The sequence below is a fragment of the Arachis stenosperma genome, chromosome 9, assembly GCF_014773155.1.
Source record: "Arachis stenosperma cultivar V10309 chromosome 9, arast.V10309.gnm1.PFL2, whole genome shotgun sequence".
In the NCBI taxonomy this organism is placed as follows: domain Eukaryota; kingdom Viridiplantae; phylum Streptophyta; class Magnoliopsida; order Fabales; family Fabaceae; genus Arachis; species Arachis stenosperma.
Genome location: NC_080385.1, coordinates 1,218,452 through 1,239,579, shown reverse-complemented (window position 1 = coordinate 1,239,579; position 21,128 = coordinate 1,218,452). Strand labels below are relative to the sequence as shown.

At 34.5% G+C, this 21,128-nt stretch overlaps 1 protein-coding gene across 1 annotated transcript; it reads right to left on the bottom strand.

Moving 5' to 3' along the window:
- Nucleotides 1-15,709: 15,709 nt before the first annotated feature.
- On the bottom strand, nucleotides 15,710-17,026 carry LOC130948253 (uncharacterized). The gene has a single exon (XM_057876959.1). It carries the CDS (start codon nucleotides 17,024-17,026, stop codon nucleotides 15,710-15,712), a length of 1,317 nt encoding a protein of 438 aa, XP_057732942.1.
- Nucleotides 17,027-21,128: the final 4,102 nt, after the last annotated feature.

Genomic DNA, 21,128 nt, shown 5'->3' with positions numbered 1-21,128 from the left:
TAAAGCATGTCACTTGGTTTGAGAAATATGAGCCACTCAGAGGCTTAAAACCTCTTTTTTTTTAACTAGAGTGAGAGCCGCGCAATGCGCGGAGAGGTAGATTACTTATATTATAAATAGATTTTGAATTTATTTTTTTAGAAAAGACATAAATTATTTATATTAGAGTTATAAAAAACTGTATTTTCATTTTTTTTCATTTTTTGATTTGCATTAATTGCTATACTTTATTTTTTTGCGTTTTTTTATTTGTAAATAATTAAAAAAATGAATGAATGAGAATGAAAAACATATAAAAATGTTAAATTAAATTTAAGAAATTTTTGACAATTAGTATGAGAGATTAAGAAATGAAGAGTAGTAAGAGTCTTAATATGTATAAGTTGTAGAATTTGAATATTTGTAACTGAAATTTTTTATAATAATTATTATTATGACACTTTTAATGTATGTTGATTGCATTTAATTAGTACTTGATGTTACAATTGAATAATAATAGATAAGAGTTTTTTATTTTAATTTTTTTAAAATATTTTACTAAATAGTGATTGGTTGATTTTCATCTTTTGCCAACTCATTAGAATTTATTTTCATCTTTTGATGAACATAATGTCTTGGTTCAATCTTTTAGAATGGCTAGAGACAAACATCAAGAAGACGGAATTCGTGATATCAAACTTTTAAAAAGAGGAACAAATAACAATTTAAATGCACATTAATTTTGGTTGTGACTATTGGGCAGAACCGTTTTAAAAAGAGGAATACATAAACATGTATTACTTGCAATAATTTCACAATTAAAATATTATTTATAACAAATAAAAACAGCAAAGATGAAAATCTTTAGGAAAATACTTGGGACGAATTTCCTACGTTGGCCCTGAGACCCAGAATCGAGCTCCGGCAGGGAAACCACAATAGGAGAAATGGAGTTTGGCCTGGTTTCTGCAATTGATGCAATGCGGCTCCGCCGGAGATGGACATTGCATTGGAAAATTTGATTCGAGGAAAACACAATGGCTCATTAGACCGGAAGAGCATGGAGGAAATATGATTTTGGTACGGAGAGGTGCCAAGAGGAAGAGGGTTTCGAGAAGCATGAGAAGAGTAACGTTGGAAAATTTGATTAAAAAAAAACACAATGGCTCATTAGACCGGAAGAGCATGGAGGAAATAGGATCTTGGTACAGAGAAGTGCCAAGAGAAAGAGGGTCTCGAGAAGCATGAGAAGAGTAATGAGTTTTCAGGCGAGAAGCATGAGAAAAGTAATGAGCTCTTTGGTTTTCAGAGATTTTTTTTTGGGTAAATGTTAATTTGGTTTTTGTTGTTTTAGAAATAAGGATTGATTTGGATAAAATTTGAGTGGTTGAAAATAAAAATTGATTTGGCAAGATTTGAGTGGTTGAAATTTGGCAAGATTTGATTGGTTATTTCTAAAATTTCGCCAAGTAAGCAATATTGCTGACATGGCGTTAGTAGAAGAAGAGGAATAACTTAGAAGTAATATGGTGTATGCTTATGTATCTACTTTTATATATTAAGAATAGATGTATTTTTTAATAATTATAATTCAACATATATAATTGATTAAATCGTATTATTTTTGTCAATAATTAATTAAATCGTATTATTTTTGTCAAAATTAAATCGATTTGGCAAAAAAGTTAATGAACCAAATCTTAAACCAATCTAAATTAATATTTTTTAATAAAAAAAGATTATAATACTCTTATTATAAAATATAACTAAAATACTCTTAATTTATACATATATTAATATTAATTTTGAGAATTTTAAATCATAATCCTTCTCTTCTCTCACTGTTATCGTGAGATTAAGATTTAGCATTCTCAAAATTAATATATAAATATATAATGAGTATTTTAATCATTTTTTATAATAAGAGTATTATAGTTATTTTTAAAAAAAAAATATTAATTTAGACCAATTTAAAATTTAGTTCATCGATTTTTTTGGCCAAATCTATTTGTCCGATTTAATTATGACAGAAATAATATGATTTAATCGATTACATATGTTAAATTTTAATTGTTAAAAAATATCTTCAAAAAAACGTTTTAGATATCTTTATTTAAGTGCTTAAAAAATTACTAAGTTAATTTTATATTTAATTAACTTCCCACCCATCCCATGTTTCCTTTAATAATTTTTTCTTCCTTTACCAGCTGAGATGATTCTCGGGGTCGGCTGGCATGTTTAGTGAACTTTTGTTTCAATACATGACCTACTTTTTTTTCTTCATTATATAAAAGTAGATATTTAAAATCTTTTATATTGTATTTAAACTATATTTTTTTTAATGATATTATGTCAGCGATTTTACTTACTTGATAAAATTTAAAAATTAATCAATCATTTTGTAGTAAAAAATTTAAAAAAATTAAATTTTTTTATCTATTATTATTCAATTAAAACATAAAATACTAACTAAATATAATAAATATACATTAAAAATATAATAATAATTATTATTATAAAATTTTCAATTACAAACATTAAAATTCTACAATTTATACATATTAATATTCTTACTACTACATTATTTGATCTACTTATACATGCTACATATATAAGACTGTACTACTCCTTATTTCTTAATTTTTTATACCAATTAGTGAAAACTCTTTCGAGTAAGTTTAAATTTACCACATTTTTTTACTAAATACATTTAAATATATCATTATTATAAAATTAATTCATAATTTTATATTTATATTTTTGATATTTTTTATTCTCATTCATTTTTCTAAACTCAAGTAAGTTTAAATTTGGCACATCTCCTTACTAAGTGCATGTTTGGGCGCCATTATTTTGTTAAAAAAAGATCTTTTTTCAATGAAAAAAGATCTTTTTTTATTTTTTAACGTGTTTGGCAAATTTCTAGTAGTAAAAGTAAAAGCACTAGTAAAATAAAAAAAAAGATCTTTTTTGAGAAGCTGTAATTTACATCTTTTTTTAAAAGATCTTTTTTCCTTTAAAAAAAGATGTTTTTCATGTAATAAATAAACAAAAAAGTACTTTTATATTGTTATACCCAAACATAATTGATAGATAAAAAGACCTTTTTACATGAGATATCCAAACATAAAATTACTTTTACTTCTCTATAAGATCTTTTAAAAAAAGATAACTCGAAAAAAGATCTTTTCTTAGAAGCTGACCCAAACAAGCCCTAAGTATATTCAAATATATCATTATTATACTAATTTATGTTTTTGGTATTTCTCATTCTCATCCATTTTTTTAATCTTTTCTTTAATTATTTGCAACCCAAAAAATGCCATATAAAAAGATAAATTATGACAACTAAAACAAATATAAAAATAAAAATAATAAATAAAGATATAATTTTATACAACTCATATAAAAAGTCTATACTTTTTAAAAATAAATAAATTCAAATTTTTAAAATAATAAACTATATTTTAATTTATATTATATTTTAATTAAATAGTTATATAAATATATATAAATTATCAAATAAATATTCTGCAAAATATTTTTAATATAAAGCAATTCAAAATGCCTTCTCAAACTAATCCCAACTGCCATGAGTTTTCGTATGGTTTTTGATATGGACATTATAGATCGGCCATTAATCCTATAATCTTGGCCATAAGCATAACAAACTCGGAGTTAGAAGAGTCAAAACAAGAATATCGAGCAGCAATTAACAACCATTCAAAGCAGTATCTTCTTTTCGAAAAAAAAAACGAAAAAAATATTAACCGAAGATTACTTCCTCCTCTATAAAAACAAATCGACGAGAGCATAACAGGGGCATCAAGAAAAAAGCAAGAAGCGATCACTTTCTCTCTATTAATTTTCGTATATTCTTAAATACTGACTTGAGCGTCAGAGTGCTTTTTGCAGGTGCTCCATCCATTGGTGTTCATTCTGGCCGACGTATAGATCAACCATTATCCAACGAGGATAGAAGAAAGGCACTATAGCTTGGCTACTGTACTTGGACAAGAACATTTAGCGTCCATCGTGGGCCAGAGATAGACCTAATCTTTTCACTATTATTTTTTCTTCTGCTTTCCCTTTATAGGTACGACTAGCATGACTGACAATGGCATATCCCGCATGTCACCAAACGAGTTAGCAACAAGAAATGAGGAACTAGCGGTTGAAATCTGGAAGATGTCTGAGCTTCTAGCTCAGCATCAAAACGGAAAGCACAAAGGAGAAAGCAGCAAGAACACGGGCGACACGAACTCAGAAGGTCACGCGACTCCACCAAAAACAAAGCTGACGATATCCAATCCCTTCTTAGAAGAGATAATAAAGTTTCAAATGCCGAAGCGGTTCACTCTTCCAACAATGCTAGCACTATATGAGGGAATTAGCGACCCGAACATTCATGTTACTAAATTTCAATCTATAATTTTTTAAATGACAATTCTGACCTTATACTTTGCAGATCATTTCCAACTTTTTTAGATGGAGCCACTCTTTTGTGATTTTCCGGTTTGCCTGCATAGTCAATTTCAAGTTTTGAGGAGTTTGCCCAAGCCTTCACTAATCACTTTGTCGCTTCCAAGATTTATGTGCACATCTCCAGTTACCTTAATATCATTAAATAAGGACATCATGAAAGTCTTAAGGATTACATTACTAGGTTCGTCAAGGCAACCATGAAAATACCAGATCTTAACCCTGACGTACACTTGCACGGTTTAAAAAGCAGTCTGCGACCAGAGAAATTTCAAGAAACTATTGTTGTAGCTAAACCAAAGACTATAGCCAAGTTCAGAGAAAAGGTAGCAGGATAGATTAAAATTGAAGAACTCCGGGAGACTCAGAAAGTAGAAAAACAGCTACAACCCCACAAGGATGAAGATAAGCATCACAAAAACCACAACACCCGAGACAACAAAAGGGGGCTTAAGTTAGCTCCCAAGTTTGACACATATACCAAATTCAACACAAGGAGAGAAGATATCATAAAAGAGATTTTGCATTCTAAACTGATCAATCCCCCGAATAAGGCAGGAACTTACCAAGATCAAAGATATATTGATAAATCAAAATATTGCGCATTTCATCAGAAATTTGGACACACCATAGATGAATGTGTGGTGGCAAAAGATTTGCTTGAAAGATTAAATTGCCAAGAGTTACTAGACAAATATGTCGACGAACGCATCAGAAGAGAAGAAATCACCCAACGGGAAGCACATACTCAGCCGAATAACACCAAAGACAAAGGCAAATGGGCGACCTCAAACCCTCCCTCACAACCCCGAAGGATAATAGATTGCATATCCAAAGGATTCGTGGGGGGAGGCACGACCAACTTGGCAAGAAAAAGAGGCTACCGAGAAATGCTAACGATAGAAAACACAGAAAATATGAGCAAAGCAGGCTACAACACGGCATCCATAACTTTCACAAATTCCGACCTTACTTCGCCAAATCCTAACCTAGATAACCCAGTTATCATCTTGGTCCAGGCTGGTAACCTACTGGTAAGAAAATTTTTATTAAACCCAGGTAGTAGCACTGACGTATTATTTTACTCTACTTTTTAGAAAATGAAGCTGTCGATAAAGCAATGAAGCCATCCTCTGGTGAGCTAGTGGGATTCTGGGGGGAACGTGTGCCAATCTTCGGATCTATATGGATAAAGACGATGCTGGGCGAGCATCCTCGTTCCAGAATGTTGCACATCCAATATCTAATTGTCAACTACACCAGCCCTTATAATATAATCCTCGGCAGACCATCCCTAAACTCTTTTGGAGCAATAGTATCCACTGTGCACTTATGCATGAAGTTTCAAACTGGGGATGGGAGATTTGCCACAATACACGCCGACCATAAATAGGCTAGACAATGCTATAACTCTGGCCTCAAACAGCGGCCGAATAAGCTAACTTATGCTGAAGAAGTTCAGGCCATTCCATTACTGAGGAACAACCGTTGTAGAGTTGGACCCCAGAGCCGACCTCCAGGAACTACCATCACCGACAGGCAACTTAAGAAAGGTATCTCTAACTGACAAACCAAACTGTTACACATATATTGGAAATGCTCTTTCTGTAGGTGAACAGGAACAGATAATATCTCTGTTGCAACAAAATGTCGACCTTTTCGCATGGACACCAGCAGATATGCTTTATTAGCAACATCCCTGATACTTTATAAACCAGAGATCGGTAAACCATTTTACTTATATTTATCTGTCTTTAACCATGCTATAAGTTCAGCTCTTGTTACAGAAACAGGAAAAATACAGCGGCCAGTTTACTTCGTCAGCAAAATTCTCACCCCAGCCGAGAAAAGGTATCCTAGAACTGAACAAATAGCACTGGCATTGATAACCACTGCTGGGCAATTGCGTCATTACTTCCAAAGCTACATAATAATAGTTCGGATAGACCAACCACTTCGTCAAATCTTAACAAAACCAGGCATGGCAGGAAGACTAATTCGATGATCAATAAAACTTTCTGAGTTTGATATACAATATCAAGTGAGACCGGCATTAAAATCCCAAGTATTGGCCGAATTTATTTCAGAATTCACAAGCCCGGAAGCAGAAGACAATATTCCTGTTTGGACACTACACGTGGATGGGGCCACCAACAATGAAGGCAGCAGAGCAGGAATATTGCTCGAGGACGGCGTGAACACTGCCATAGAACAATCATTAAAATTCTCGTTCACAATGAATAATAACCAGGCAGAATATGAAGCTTTAATTGTCGGGCTCAGATTGGCGATTGACCTTCAGGTAACAAAGATCAAGGTTTATTGTGACTCCCTTTTAATTGTCCAGCAAGTGAATTGTACATTCCAGGTAAGAGATCCTCTACTTGAGCAGTACTGGCTCATAGCTCAGGACCTTATTTCGAAATTTCAATTTTTTGAAATCATTCATATTCACCGAGAACATAACACTAGGGATGATAGCTTATCAAACTAGCAACAACTAGGAAGCATGCACATGTACCAATTCTAACACAACTTACATTGGATAATCCTAGTATCATTATGGCATGTGTGTTAAGTACATCACAAGATGAAGATTGGAAGATACCCTTCATCAAATACATGAGGGACGGAACCATACCGAACTATACCACAAATCCAAGATCATTTCGGCGCAAGGCAAGCTTTTACACCATCGTGGGACCCGAGCTATTCTAACGAGAATTTTCTAAACCCTTGCTACGATGCCTACACAAAGATGATGCATAGCTCGTCATGGACGAAATCCATGAGGGGGGTCTACCGAAATCACATTGGAGGACGCAGCCTCGCAACCAAAATATTGTGAGCAGGGTACTACTGGCCGACACTAAAGGCAAACTGTATGCGAAAGGTCAGATAGTGTGATAAATGTCAAAGACATGCAACCATAATACACTCCCCAGCCGAGTTCTTACACTCTACTGAGGCAAGTTGGCCTTTCTATAGATAGGGGTTAGACATCCTTGGACTTTTTTCCATTGCATCAGGGCAGGTAAAATTTCTTTTAGTTTCAATTGATTACTTTTCTAAATGGATTGAGACACAACCATTAGCTCGGATAACAGCAGATAAGGTACAACTTTTCCTATGGAAAAATATCATATGTTATTTTAGCATAGTTGGTGAGATTATCTCCAATAACGGGAGACAATTCATTGAGAAAAAGGTTGCTCTTTTTCTACTGAACTTTAATATTAAACACCACTTCAGCTTGGTTGAACATCCTCAAATGAACGGCCAAGTAGAGGCAGAAAATCGAATTATACTAAAGGCAATAAAAAAGAAGATTGACGAGGCCAAGGGACAATGGGCCGAGCTAGTTCCAGAAGTCCTTTGGAGCTATAACACCACCACCCACTCCATTACAGGAGAAACCCCCTTCAGATTGGTGTATGGAGCCGAGGCAGTAATCCCGGTCAAAATAGGACATCTAACATCAAGAGTCAAGCTATACAAAAATGCAGCAAACAATGAAGCACGGAAAGCCGAACTTGACATGGTAGAGGAGGTCCGAGAAAAATCAAATTTGAGACAAAAGGCAATATAACAACTAACTCAATGGCAATACAACAAAAAAGTTGTTCAACGGACATTTCAAGTAGGATACCTCGTCCTCCGATGAACAGAGGACACACGCAAGCCACCACAACAAGGAAAGCTCGCAACCACATGGGAAGGACCATTTCGAGTGACAACAGTACTCGGAAAAGGTGCATATAAACTTCAACAACTAAATGGAAAAAAAATGCCTGACACATGAAATGTATCATCTTTAAAGTTGTATCGAAGCTAATACTTCTATTAACGGCAAATGAAGGTACTATTTTTCCTAATCTTAAGTTTTTCCCCTCATTGGATTTTTCTTGGGAAAGATTTTAATGAGGCCGGATTCCTGAACAGCAATTGTACATTGACATCTATTGAATGAAACTACTATTCCCAAATTATGCAAACAAGCAAGTACTATTTTTTACCATTAACATAGCATAATAAAGTCTAATTGAGCTACATACTCCGGACCACAATCCATACCGATGACCAAAACATCGGCCCAAATTAACCAGACAAAATACAAAAACAAAGTTCAATATAAAAAATCACTAATCTTTCTTATCTCACATACTCGATCTACCAGAGCTCTCTTCCACAGGAACTTCGTCATCAACAAGTTGTCCTCCGATGACAACTTTAGCAATGTCCATCTTGTTCACATCCGCCTCGATAAACAGTGCCCGAACCTGTGATATTGTTCGATCAAAACCCTGACCAAACACAGTGTACAACTCGTCTTCTAGCTCTTTCACCCGAGCTGACAGTTTCTCATTTTCTGACTTCATACTGTCAGCCTTAACTTCTGCCAATCTCTCGTGCTCTTTGACAAATGCCACCTCAATTTCTTTAGCCTTCAGAGAAGATGATAGTGAATTGATTTTCGACTCCTTGTCCTTAACCAATTTTGTCAACTTTTCAACTGACTGAAGTTCTCTTTCATCCTTTTCAAATTCCAGCTCCTAAGTTCGGCCAATGGCCACCAAACAAGCACCAATAACCTATACCAAAATAATAGCTACAAAGTCAGAATCGAGAAAAAAAAACAGAAGACAACAAAACAAAACTTCAGAGAAAATACCTGAAGAAAACGGCTAGTACCTAGCCAACCAACATCATGCACCAACTTCACATCATCTGCAAATTGGCCAAACTGATCGGCCAAAGTTGCGAATGGAAACATCTCTGACCAAAGAGACCTTATGCTATCATCAGCACGAGGAATATGAAACCTCCTCTGACTATCATAATAAGCTTTAACATCGTCCAAATTAACTCCATCGTCATTCTTTATCTCCACCAACCTCGGCTCTTTAAGTTTGACAACACCCTGACCTCGCTTTCGTTTATCCCTCGTTTTTAACGCAGGCTGAACGACATCAGTCCCAGCATCTTTTGCTGCCATGGTTGTCGATCCCTCCCTTTCCTCTTTCTTTTGCCGACTAAAAAAAGCCTTCAAACCAGCAGTGGTTATGGTTGGTGCTTTCTCACCTGAGCAAACCCCACAAAAGAATGCGTTAAAAATCACCATATCCAGCAAATAGAAACACCAATTAACATAAATATTACCTAGATAATCCAACATCCATTGAGTATCTATCTCCCATTTCAAAAGTTCAGAAACTGACAAAAGCTCATGTTGAGACACCCCACAAACAAGGAATTCTAACATCAGATCATCATCCTCAAACCTATCCTCTATGTCTAACACTTGGTTGGGCTCGGGTGACCAGTAAAGTGGAAACGTTTCTACTAGTAACTCGTTTAAATAGAAAGAGAAATCCTCTTCCTTACTACAAACCTTCACATACATAACTTTGAAGTCTTTGAAGGAAGAGTTGTACAAACCAAAAATTGAGTGGCCAGGGTAGCTACACAAATTGATCCACAAACCTCTCCTAACATCCTTCGCCTGAAAAAGCGAAAAGAACAACCTTAAGGAAGGATGATGCTCTAAATACTCCATTAGGTTCTCGAAAGCCCTAACGAAGCTCCATGAGTTGGGATGCAGCTGCTGTGATGATGGGGCACAGTTCAACCAATATAAGACTCCACACTCGAAATCAGTGAAGGGTAATCTCACACCTAGTTCTGTCAACAAGCAACTATACAAATAAAAGTAACCCAGTCATTGCGCTTCTCACAGACACGATCACCATCATTGTATGGCAAAAACTCTAACCTCACATTACTACCGATTTTTGCCCACACATCCGTGCCTAGCTTTTGAATGGACTCAACAGACTTAAACAAAGATGCTCAATTCCTCACATCAGCATCTACCCACTCATAAGGGTCTTCAGTATTCACTGTCACTTTCGTTTTTCTCATTTAACTTTTTCAGGTTAAAGACAAAGTAAGAAGTACAATCAAACAGAGAAGAAAAGAGAACTAACCTTTTTGACTTATGTTCCACCAGCACAGATAAAACTCCCAACACGATTCGAAAAATTGGAAAACGAGGGATAATTAAGACATCAACTAAGTGATACAAACGGTTATACTTCCCAGCAACATTGGACCGTTGATTTACAAGTAATGAAACCCCCCTTAGATCTAACGGATAAGGGCAACTCGAATAATGGGCCAAACGTCACGCCCATTTATGATGGCACATGAAATGTTTTTTCCTTACAAATATTATTAATTCTTTGAAAAAAAATTTCCTTTTTATCAGGCAGAACAGGTTTCGCTTGGGGGCTTATGTCCTCAACCAACGTCGTAATGGCTGAGGTAAACAAAGCTCAACCTGCTTCCTTAAAGGCAAGTCAAGTTTGGAGGCTATGATATGGACATTATAGATCGGTCATTAATCCTATAATCTCGACCATAAGCAAAACAAACTCGGAGTTGGAAGAGTCAAAACGAGAATATCACAGTAGCAATCAACAAACATTCACAGCAGTATCTTCCTTTCCGAAAAAATGGAAAAAAATACTAACCGAGGATTACTTCCTCCTCTATAAAAATAAATCGACGAGAGCATAACAGGGGCATCAAGAAAAAAGCAAGAAACGATCACTCTCTCTATTAATTTTCTTATATTCCTAAATACTGACTTGAGCGTCGAAGTACTTTTTGCGAGCATTCCACCTCTTGATGTTCATTCTGGCCGACGTATAGATCAACCATCATCCAACGAGGACAGAAGAAAGACACTATAGCTCGACCACTCTACTCAGACAAGAACAGTTCCAATCCTATACTTTGTAAGGTGCAAGGATCTCCTCTTGATCTTGATCTCGACTCGAATATCTTTATGGATTGTGTCGAGGTCTCGAATCAAGAGGGCCTTCCCTAGATAATCTAGAAGATGGAGAGGATCATCATCTCCCTGGACAACTAGTTTGAGCTCTTGTGCGGCTTCTTGTGTGTTCTTCTTTTCCTTTCTGAGATCTGGTTTTTCTTTGCTAAGCTTGGGTGCCGTTTTAATACCATGAACTTGAAGGAAGTTGATGGGCATTTCTCCAACCTGGCTTCATCTTTGCAGAAGAGCCTCAGCACTTGGAAAGGAATTTGGTTGTCCATGAGAAGAAGATTCTGGTGCATCCGTACAAGCTTGTCAACATTAGTCTTTAGTTCTCGCTGTGAATCAACTGAGTTTCCTGATTTCTCCAACAAATGGAGTATAGAACATCCATCCACTATACTAATAACCATGTGATAAACTCGTTCGTGTCTACTACATCGCCATAGAAACAAGATCACTTCTTCATGCAGTTGACTTGTTTCTTTGAGCAGTTCTAATTCACGCATTATTGTGTTATATAGATGTTTTCTTTTTTAAAGCAGCATGTCACTTGCTTTGCATCCCTTGTCATCTTCTAAAAAATAAACAATTACTAAATTTCAGAGTAAAGATCCGATTACTAAGTTAATTTTAGAGAAAAGGACAAATAGATCCTTGACTTTTTGATGTGCAGACATTTAAGTTCTTGAAGATTTAAAAATACATTTAAGTCTCTGATTTTTTCAAAATTTGGACATATTCATCTCTCATATTCACTTAGGTCTGTCAGATTTAATGGAAAAATCAAACGTAACTCTCGTTATATTAACCTGGTTGATACGGATGCATACATGAGAGAGTTTTTAAAATTGGACAAATTAGACTCAAGGATCGATATGTCCAGATTTTGAAAAAGTCAGAGACTTAAATGTATTTTTAAATCCTCAAGAGGTTAAATGTTCGCGGATTAAAAAGTCAGGGATCGATTTGTCATTTTCTCTTAATTTTATATTCAATCAATCAACTTCCCACTAGCAGGTCCATGCCATCTAGGGTTTTGATAATATTTTCTACGTTTACCAACTAGTTCTGGGATCGGCTTACATGTTTTAGTGAACTTTTTTTCTAACACATTATTATATTGAAAAACTCTTATTATTGTGGATATTATTACAAAAAAATAAATAAATAAAGAAGTATATGAGCAAAGTGTTCCTTCCATAATGAAACACATGGGATGCACTAAAGACATTATATGGTGGCTGTTTTGTCAATTTTTAGCAAATCGATGGTGGTTCAATTCTAATAGTCTAGGAACGAAACCAACTCCTCTTTTGCAGGTACCAATTTTCTATAAGTACATCAAGGATCCTCGAATTAGACGAGCAATAAAGAAAAAGTAAATTCAAAGGTGCAAAAAGCATAAAAGAAACGTGAAACAAAGGATTCGAAAAGTAAAATTAACGAAAATCGAAAAGGTTTGCATCGAATTTTAAAGAAAGCAATAAAAATGCCCTTGACGGAATATTTCTGCTTTTTGTCTCATAACAAGTCAAGAAACATTTTCTTTTTGTCTCGTAACCTGTTAGGAGATATTTTTCAAATTTGTCTCCAACGTAACAGAAACAAAATAGGAGAAGAAGAGAAAGAGAGAATCACACCCAGAAGTATCCTGGTTCAGCTGCTAAGTACAATGCAGCCTACATCCAGTCTCCATCACAACAGTGACGGAATTTCACTATAATCATCAGATTACATACACCAATTCTTTCCTAGGAACTACCCATTCCTATCTGGGACAAGTCCATATTCTATCCCCAAAACTGAACTTGACTTGGACACCTACCAAACTTTCAACCGCAAAGTACTAATCCAACTTGTAAGGGAATCTCCGCAGGATCATGAAATACAACAAATAAATGTACAAAGAAACTCTGAGACATTTATGGCTTTTTCTTTATTTTTGCTCACTGCCATTTTTCTCTCACTGGCTTTTTCTTACAAACCTCACCATGTTTGCCTTTTACCATGAGACACAGACAGACAAAACTAAGGAAAAGAAAACAAAATGAAACCCATTGAAGGAGAACTCTGTTAGCTTAGGGTAGTTATGAGAATTTTGTACTTTCTCTCCTTGTCTCAACCCTTGGCCGTTCACCCTTTTTATAGAAAGGAAAACTTTCAAGGTAAAAATCGGTTCAACCAAGTCACTAATATCTTCTCCAACACATAGTCGGTTCGGACAGAGAAGAGAGAGAGAGAGAGAGGGAAAACCAAAGCCAAAATCAACATGCATGTACCTCTCTCAACCCTTCTCATCAAGCTTCTTCAATCTGAGTCTTTCATCTTGACTTTGGTTTCAAAAAAGAATTCTGACCCTTGATGAATCTCTGATCTTTGATAGCTCCTTCTTTTTCATATTTGCTTCTTCATGTTTGTAGCTCTAGTAGCTACCTTCTCTCTTGGATGAACAAAAATAGAACTAAGCTTTAGTCATAGAGATCTTCTTCTCTGACCGAGGCGGATCTTTCCTATTCTTAACATGAAGATTTTGAAGCTTCTTGAAATCTTGCCTTTAATGGCAAAGATTTTAGTCATGCCATACTTCGGATCTTCTTTTTACAAAGCATTCAATATAAAATTAACTCAATTTAATTTTATGTTTCAATTACTTATGCAAACAATTAATTCATTTGAATTTTGAATTTCATTCCACAATGAAGAGTAGGTAACCGACCCATCTTTGCTCCATTCTCTTCTTCTTCAATTCAGACCAAGGCTTGTTGTTCTAGAGGAAAAAATTGTTTTGGACTGTTCACACATACTTGACCCAATTATCTTTTGCTATCCACTTAAAATGATTCAGGCATTCAGCCATATTGTATAGATTAATGTTGCAACTTCCACAAAAACTGATTACATTCATATTGGGCTTATATTGGTTTTTAGCTCAAATTGAAAACTTGTTTTAATTTTTTGTACACAAAACAAAATTCATTATCCCAACAATTTGAAACAAATAATAATTTTTACAATTTAATATATTAATAATGTTTGATTATCACAAAAATACAAGTTTTCCAAATTTAACAAAAACTAATAAGAATAATAAAATAAATTAAAAATAAGTTGTGTTTTTTATTATTGTTTCAATATCTTTTCTATTAGGATGAACACAAAATATACTAATTCAATATCTCTAAACACGATACATCTATTCATATATTATCTATCAAATACAATTTTATATTTTTGTGTCTTATGCCTATAAAATGTAAACAAACAAAGTCTAGGGATGAGCCGAATGAATAGCCGTTGATTCAAATTGTATTGCCATGAGTACATAGTAAAAGTCTTCTCAATATTTAATAGGACATTTATAGTTGTATGTACAAAAGGAACCTACTCTGCAAGCTTGGCTGGGCTTAATAATAATGTTTCTCTACCAAACATCTTTACAATTAAATTTCAAAGTGATTTGATTTTACTATTTTAGAATTTTCCAGTGCCCTGGTAAAAAAAAAGTAAAATTACTTACTACTCTACGTGAGTTTTTAAAAAAAAATGAAAAAAAAAATTATTATTTTATTATTTTTATTAAACAAATTACTTTTTATGAGTATAACATTAGTTTTATATTTTTATATATAGATAATTTTATTAGTGTTTTATTTATTTGTGGTTCAAAATAATAGTTTTTTTTTTTCTTTTAAATCAATAAGAATAAAGAAAGCTGACTACTGTTTGACCTAACAAATAATCTAGCCAACTGCAAATTTATTATGTAGTGTACTAATGTTTGCTCTAGGAGTAGGGAATTATTAGCTTCAACTACTTGAGAAGAAAAATCAAACCATGCACGACGTGACAAGGCAATTTCTTGTATAGCTTTTGTAGAATGAATAATTGGTGTGAGGATCGTCAAAATTACTCTTAACAAGTTTGTCAAGAGAGACATGCAGTAAGTTACGTAGAGGTTATTTGTTATCCATGTGATTTTGATCAAAATTGGTTTTTATAGTATCAGTATTACTATGATTGATATTAAAAAATAGTATATATATACAAATAGCTTATTAATATTGAATAACATTTATGTCACAAGTAAGCATTATTGTTAGACGATGATAATCAAAATCAAGTTGGAAAGCTAATTTAAAAAATAAAACATAATTAATCCTTGATATCTTCTCACATAGATATAATATAAGTGGAATCATTCAAGTTCTATGAAGCTAGGTAATCCAAATAAACAATTGAAATCTTTTAAGATAATCAAACAAATGATTAAGCTAAGATGCATAACAGGATAATATTCAAATACAAATAAATCATTGTCCACATACTCATCATTTATTCATAATTACACACACAAAAGTAAAAAATAATAATAATAATAATAAAAGATGTTCCATAACATTGTTTTATTTAGGAAGCTTTAGGGTGGATGGCAAACCATGCCTGGATGGATGTGAAAACAAGAACAAGTGTGGCAGCCAACAAAGCAATGATGGTCCATGGCGAGCGAAAATACGTGTTGTATGCCTCTCGCATCCAAGACAGCATCTTGATCCTGCCTCGTTTGGACTTAAAATGTAAATCGATTTGGTCTCTGATGTGAGCGAACAATGGTGTCTCGGGCACAAGAATGGTGTCCATCTTATTAAACAGGTCGGCCACTTCCTTGTCATTGGCAAGTTCGTTGATAATTATGCGGGCCATTCTCAGCTCCTTCACATCCTCCGGTTGGTCGATGAGAGAGCTCATGAAGACTAAAAATGAGCTGATCTCGAAGTTGTTGTGAAAATCAGGACACATCTCATAGGCTACTAGGTTGAAGAATATATGAGCTGTTGAGCCATCCACTCTGAGTTCTGGAAGCTGCAGTATCCCATCTTTGAAGCTCGGGTACATCGAGTTGCTGTGGGAATTCTTTGTCACACGAATCCCAGCTGCCTTGAGTTCCCGGATGGTCCCAATCCTGTACTTCCTGAGGTGCAGGGATCCCTTCTTGATCTCGTTGTTGTTGATATCTTTGTTGGATGTGTGTTGGTCTCTCATTAAGAGGGCCTTCCGCAGATAATCAAGAAGATGGACGGGGTCCTCATCATCATCTCCATCCACTGTTACCTTCACTTCTTCATTCTCTGTTCTCTTTCTGGGAAGCTTAGGTGCTGTCTGAATACCATGAACTTGGAGGAAGTTGCAGAGGCATTTTTGGAGCCTTTCTTGGTCCTCACACAAGAGCCTGAGTAATTTGAAAGGAACCTGGTTGTCCAAGATAAGCAGATCCTGGTGCACCCGTACAAGCTTGTCCATGCTAATCTTCAGCTCTTGCTCTCGATCTGATTTTTCCAGCAATTCTAGCACACAACATCCATCCACTATAAAAGATTTTGAGTCTACCTTATCGCTATCGGTATCATATAATTTGTACAACTTCGGTTTATCTCGCCAGAGTTGCTCAAATAAATCGACAGCCTTTAGGTTAGTATGCTTAATATACATTGCTGCCCATGCTTCCTTATACAGCTCTCCTTGCCCAGTTTCTTTGTTTCTATGAAACTCACCAAGTGAAATGACCTGCGGCCTGTAGTATCTTTGAAACTCAGGCTTTTCAGCCATGTACGCTGGAATTCGTTGTATTTTAGGCCTTGAAACTTTGTTACCTTCAGTTAATTGCTTCTCCGATTTTTCTAATCTCTCCCACAGAGAAGCCCACTCTATTTCCGCCATGTTCGCCATTGTTAGATGCACACTATCGAGTAGGTGGGTTGAGGTGAGAAAACAAATGATTCTGAGTGTGTTTGGTTGTTTTACAATCTATTTAAGTCAAGCTCAAAGTCTTATATTTGCTGTTTCTTAATTAACCAAAATCATTATGGTGTAAGTTGGGGACCCACACTTCAAAACAAAAGGAAACAAAATAATAAAAAGAAGTAGTGGCTTATAGTCATGGGCAATAAAAAAAAAAAAAAAAGATAAATAAGTCATTGAGGATTTGATTTTTTAGATATTTAAGTTTTTAAGAATTTAAAAATATATTTAATTTTTTTTTTCTTTTTTAAAACTTAGATATATCTATCTCTTATGAAACACGTAAGAAAATTTTTAAAATAGGACAAGTTAGACTCAGAGATTGATGTGTCCAAAATTTAAAAAAATCAATAACTTAAATGTATTTTTAAATTTTTAGAGATTTAAATGTTCGTCAACAAAAAAATAAAGAATGAATTTGCCATTTTTTCTAAGAAGAAAAAGTAGAGAGAGAGAAGGTAGGGAGTCTTTCGTTTGAAAAAAAAAGAAAAAAAAACACAAAGAATGAGTGAGGGAGAAGAACTCAACCAAGAGGAGAAGAAATTGGAGGAAAGTGACGGGTTCAATTTGGTTTCATTAAACTGAATCTTAGTTTTTCCCAACATATGTTAAGTGACTAATTGTTTAAGTGAGGCTTCTTTAAAGGCATGGTGAATTTCATATTCATTCCTATGAGGATTTAAATATATGTATGTGTCTTTTTCATATGTCATTTTTTTAAGCTTGCAACTTGCACCTTGTCGCTACTCGCTAGCACTATAGCAAGTTCGATCCATCCAAGCCTCAGTCAAATTTGATACGTTTTCCTCCGAATTCTATGGTTGACTCTTGTGGGTTAGGGGTTAGGGCCACTACTGTTAGTTATCAATAATAATTAAAGAAGTCATAAACGTAATACTTAAAAATATAATTATCTAGTTGTGTTTTCATTTTGTATTTTCCTTTTGTCTGTCTTAAAGATATTTAAAAAATAAAAAATAAACAAATCTGACATATAGTATCTGAACTTCCAATATATTAGCAAACCTTACTAAAAGAAAATTCAGTAAAAGGTTATCTAATGAAATCAGAATTGTGTTTAACTTGTACTAATGTAAGTCGTGTGCATATCATTTATCATGGTAATATGATACAGTGGAAGCTAATGTTTGCTTGGTGAAGTTTCCGATTTTGCAATGTGCTTCAAGTCGGTACTCATTCCTGTGACAAGATAATTTATGATTTATGGGTTCTGCTTCACTCAATTTCAACTAGATCCTTCTGATTTATTCATAATAAAAATTGGAAATTATGAATTTCAGCATCATAATAATTAACAGAAGAATAAGATTCCAAAGACTGCATAGCAATTTGGGATTTAAATACACACTGCAATTCACATACTCATATGACTGAGTGATGTTTTATACATCATTAAGCACACACAATATTAAAACTTAACAAGCGAAAGATCTGATATGATGAATGAAGTTACAGAAGTATATACAGGACAAAATGACAAGCAAGAAGAAAATAGTGGGGAGTGGATCCTCTCCAGTGAAAAAAAAACTGGATGGTATCCAGTGGAAGATCTCACCATTCAATACATTCTCTCTCTCATTTATTGCTGGTCCCACTTGTAAAATTAAAGGTGGGAGATTACACTTTATTCTCTTCAGTGACAAAAAAAATGGAGAGGATCTATTTCCAAAATAGTGTGAGAGCTTTTTCTAAAAGTGATGTCGTGTTATGAAGCTTTGGGAAGCACAGCAAACCATGTCTGGATAAAAGTGAGAACAAGGCCAAGTGTGGCAGCTAGCAAGGCAATGATGGTCCATGGCGACCGGTGACCGGAAAATTGTCCCATAGGCCTCTCCCATCCAAGTCAGAATCTTGATCCTGCCTCGTTTGGACTCGAAGTGCAAATGGATTTGGTCTCTGATATTAGCAAACCACGGTGTCTCAGGCACCAAAATGATGTCCATCTTATTGAACAGATCAGACACTTCTTTGTCACTTGCAAGTTCATTGATAAGTATGCCAGCCAATCTCAGCTCCTTCACATCCTCCGGCTGGTCAACGAGAGAGCTCAGGAGGACTAAATATGAACTGATCTCAAAGTCGCAGTGAAAATGACTCATCTCATAGGCTACTAGGTTGAGAAAGTTTAAATTAAAAACCTCCATCTCATTATTGTGGGTCAGCAACTCATTCATTTTAACTTTTTAAAAATTATTAGAAGAAACTAACCCTGGTTATGTGCTCAATTTGTCCTACCTTCTATCAGTGAATAATTGAGGCATTACCATTTTAAAATTTTGCCCATTCATTGCTCTCCTTTGTATCTCTTCCTTTGCAACCTTCTTTGAATCTTATCATCTATCAAATGCAAGCACTGAAAAACCTTTGCATAATATTTCACAGGCCAATGGTGATACCACAAAAAGTTATTCTTTATAAAATACAGAGAATTTAGTTACATCAATGAATTAGATATAATATAAGTAGAATTATTCAAGTTCTGTAAAGCAAATCCAAATAAAGCATCAAGTCTTTTTAGATAATCAAACAAGTGATTAAGATGCGTCAAAATTTAGAACAACAAAAACAAATCAAGGTAACTAGCAGATAGTTTATCATCCTGAAAATAAGCAGGAGAGTTATATTCCAGCAGATGCATAACACCATAAGACTCAAATACAAATTATTGTTCACATACTTATGTGAGTGATGGTTTATTCATAATCAAACACACAAAAGTAAAACTTAGAAACTTAAAAAAAAGAATGATTCAGCCATATGAAAGGAGAGGATGCTTCAGTGGAGTCCTAAGAAATTTCGCCCTCGATTCTTCTGCTTTCTGCAATCGCGCTCTTATCCAATACGGTACAATATATTTTTTCTCCTTGGACTCCATTGGGCAAGTTGCCAAGACTTAAGAGAAAAAATGAGGTACTTGCTCGGAGTGTGAATGATTTACTATGAACTCATTTTGCTTCCTAAGTCAAGCACCCTCAAACAAAGTCTTTGATTCTTTTCTTTTTAAAGCATGTCACTTGCTTTGAGAAATTACTAAGTTAATTTTATATTTAAGAGTAAAGTATCATTTTTGTCCCCAACGTTTTGGATAAATTCTATTTGTGTTTCTAACGTTTAAATCGTCCTATTTGTATTCCTAACGTTTGTAAAAGTGATTCAATGTTATCCTCTCATCAATTACACATCATGAACGCTTTAGTTTGAGTTTTGATGAGTTTGGAAAACTCTTATTTAATTTTGATGATGAACAAACATTATTGAAATATTAAATTACAAAATTATTAATTTGATCTTAATTCATATTGGCTTAATTAATAATTTTGTTGTGCAGATTTTGTGCTGGGCCGAAACAAAAGAAAATCAACAAAGCCCAAATGTTGCAATTTTTGGTTCAGCCTTGTGTTTATAATTAAAGCTAGTTATAATTGGGCCAGAATAAATATTAATGTTGCAAGCCCAAACAAATGCTTTCTTGTTTGCTTCCTATGCTTGATCCGCTACACAACTCATCAGGAAAGCAAATGCTTACCAATTGGGCCAGCTTTTATCTCAATACTACAAGCCCAAGTCTCACAAATGATGAATGTTTCCAAGCTTGGTCCGAAACCAAAGAGAAATGAAAGCAAAGTGCTTCCAACGGAACCAAGTACTAACCATGTGATGGATTTCAAAATCTATTACATTATTAATTAATGCATGGGGAACATGAGAGAGAAAAATTCAGCTGAAGTGATTGATGGCTATTATGTCAAACACGCCACTCTATGTTAGGGAAGTAAAAGCAAGCTATGCCTAATTGATTTGTTTAACTTCTTTGCATTGCTTTTCTTCAGATTCTTTTCATTCTCTCTCATCTCTTTCTTCTTCTCTATTCGGTCCTTGTCCAGGAAACAATGGAACAAATGTTCTTCAACACCGAAAGGAAGATGTTGCATGCGCCTAAGACCATCAAGCTAATGATGGCAAGAAAACATACCAAAAGAAAGATGAGCTGTGGCTAAGATGCTTACCA

Excerpts from the sequence above, each read along its gene's own strand:
- LOC130948253 (XM_057876959.1), bottom strand. The coding sequence starts at position 17,026 with ATGGCGAACATGGCGGAAATAGAGTGGGCTTCTCTGTGGGAGAGATTA.